The 2,124-nt window shown below is 38.7% G+C and overlaps 1 protein-coding gene across 1 annotated transcript; it reads right to left on the reverse strand.

The window, feature by feature from the left end:
• Nucleotides 1-782: 782 nt before the first annotated feature.
• On the reverse strand, nucleotides 783-1,805 carry GPR65 (G protein-coupled receptor 65). The gene has a single exon (XM_006839590.1). It carries the CDS (start codon nucleotides 1,803-1,805, stop codon nucleotides 783-785), a length of 1,023 nt encoding a protein of 340 aa, XP_006839653.1.
• Nucleotides 1,806-2,124: the final 319 nt, after the last annotated feature.

Genomic DNA, 2,124 nt, shown 5'->3' on the forward strand with positions numbered 1-2,124 from the left:
CCCATTCATAATCCACTGCACTCCCAGGGCTCCTTGAGGGAACACTGTTGTTGTTGTTAAGAGTCGACGAGTCGGTTCTGACTCATAACTACTTTGTATAGGGTGTCCAAGGAGCAGTTGATGTGTCTGAACTGCCGACCTTGTGGTTCAAGCTGACCTTGCATTATCCCGCAGTGCCATACCAGGACTCCTGAGGGAACATTAGAAGTAGTATTTAATGGTTCGGGTTGTTGGAGGCAGGTATATAGTGTTGGGAGAAGTGACAAGCGGTAGCTTGAAATCCATGGTATAAGTAAGAAAGATGATTAAAATCAGACATATGTCACAGATTTAAAGATACACAATGTTACATTATAGCACAGATAAAAACACAACTGCCCCTAACAAAAACAACTATGAGTCTTTAGGAAAACATTACATTTGTTTAATATACCTCATTTAACAAAAATAAGGGAACTGTACAACACACTTAAAAAAAGATTTCCATTGGACAGGAATACATCTTATTCAACTGGAACCCTTAGACCCCACCCATACAAAAATTCCTTTTCAAAATGTAATCTTGATATTATCATACTGTGTGCTTTAAAACCAAAATAACAACAAAAATCTGATTTTGGTCTATTCTGTTAATGTTGATGTGAAGTGCTATCAAGTTGGTTCTGACTCCTAGCGACCCTGTATAAGGTTTCTGAGCAGCGACTGGTGGGTTTGGATGGCCAACCTTGAGTTTAGCATTTCAGTGTTTATCCTATAGGGCCACCCCAGGCCTCTCTTTTATTTCATTCTAGGATGTCTAATGCCACAGAATCTTTTGTAGACATGGAAAGTGTGCTTTTTCTTTGTCTTTGTGATTTATTAAGCTTTCCAGTACAGAATTTAAATATAGTCCACATATCAGACCTCCCTGTTTCCGTTACAAAACAATAGAGAATTGGATCAGCAATGCAATTTAAGCTTGTCAACGCGACAGTGATTCTATATATTTTGTAAGTCTGCTTCCCAGATTTGAGGTCAAATATACCCTTATTAGGGTTCGCTTTCCTCTCTAAAACACTGCGTATCAGTACCAAAACATGGAAGGGAGTAAAGCACAAGATAAAAGTCAGTGTGATGCCAACGAGTAGTGTTATAATTCGCTTCTTTTCCTCATCTTCGGTGGCTTGATTGTGCTGCACAGCTTTATAGACTTTCTGGTTGCAAAACATAATGATGACCAAAGGGATTATATAGCCAGCACATGTTCTAAACAAATTGAGATGAATTTGCCACTCCTCCAAAGGGTATTTGTCATAACATAAAGTAAAATTCAACTTGTCGGCATCACAACGCTCAACAGAGATTTCATCTTCCCACAACATGACTGCATTGAAGATTGTTTCCAATACCCAAATGACGAGGCTGACCATAAATGCAAATCTTCTTGTCCTCAGGTAAGAAAACTTCAGTGGGTAGACAACCGCCAAATAGCGATCGATAGCAATACAGGTGAGGAAAGCCGTGCTGCTGTAAAAGTTCAGGTACATCAAGAAAGCACTGCCTTTGCACAAATTCGTGGAGAAAGTCCAGTTGTCTTTGTTCCAGGTATAATTAATCCACAGAGGGAGAGTCAATGCATACAGCAAGTCTGAGAGTGATAAACTGAAAAGGTAAATTCCTAGTTCATTGGCCTTCTTTGCTTGCAGAAAAGACACACAGAGTGATCCAATATTGGCTGGGATGCTGATTATAACCACAAAAGTGTAAACGATGGGAAACAGATAGTGGTCTAGATCATGTTGTTCTTCAATACATGTGCTGTTCATCTTTTTCTTTCTTTTTTTCTTTTAAAGTGGCAATTTCTTAGAAAGGAAAGGGAAAAGTAAATCTTGGCTCATGGTACCTTGCTTTTAACAGAAAATGTTGCTTTGTTAAGATTCTTTTAACTTGTTCTTTATTTTCAAAGGTGAATTAGATGAATTCACTAATGCTTGCAAAGGGTTGATGTACATCAATTTTCATACAGATATCAACATTTGAAAATCAGCGTCCAGGCTCCTAGCAGTTAACTAGCATAGTTAGTCAAGTCTAATGAGCAGGACATGTGCTCATTACCACAGAACACTGACCAAGAGCCCTTGAGGA

This window comes from Chrysochloris asiatica, unplaced genomic scaffold, assembly GCF_000296735.1.
Source record: "Chrysochloris asiatica unplaced genomic scaffold, ChrAsi1.0 scaffold00025, whole genome shotgun sequence".
Lineage (NCBI taxonomy): Eukaryota > Metazoa > Chordata > Mammalia > Afrosoricida > Chrysochloridae > Chrysochloris > Chrysochloris asiatica.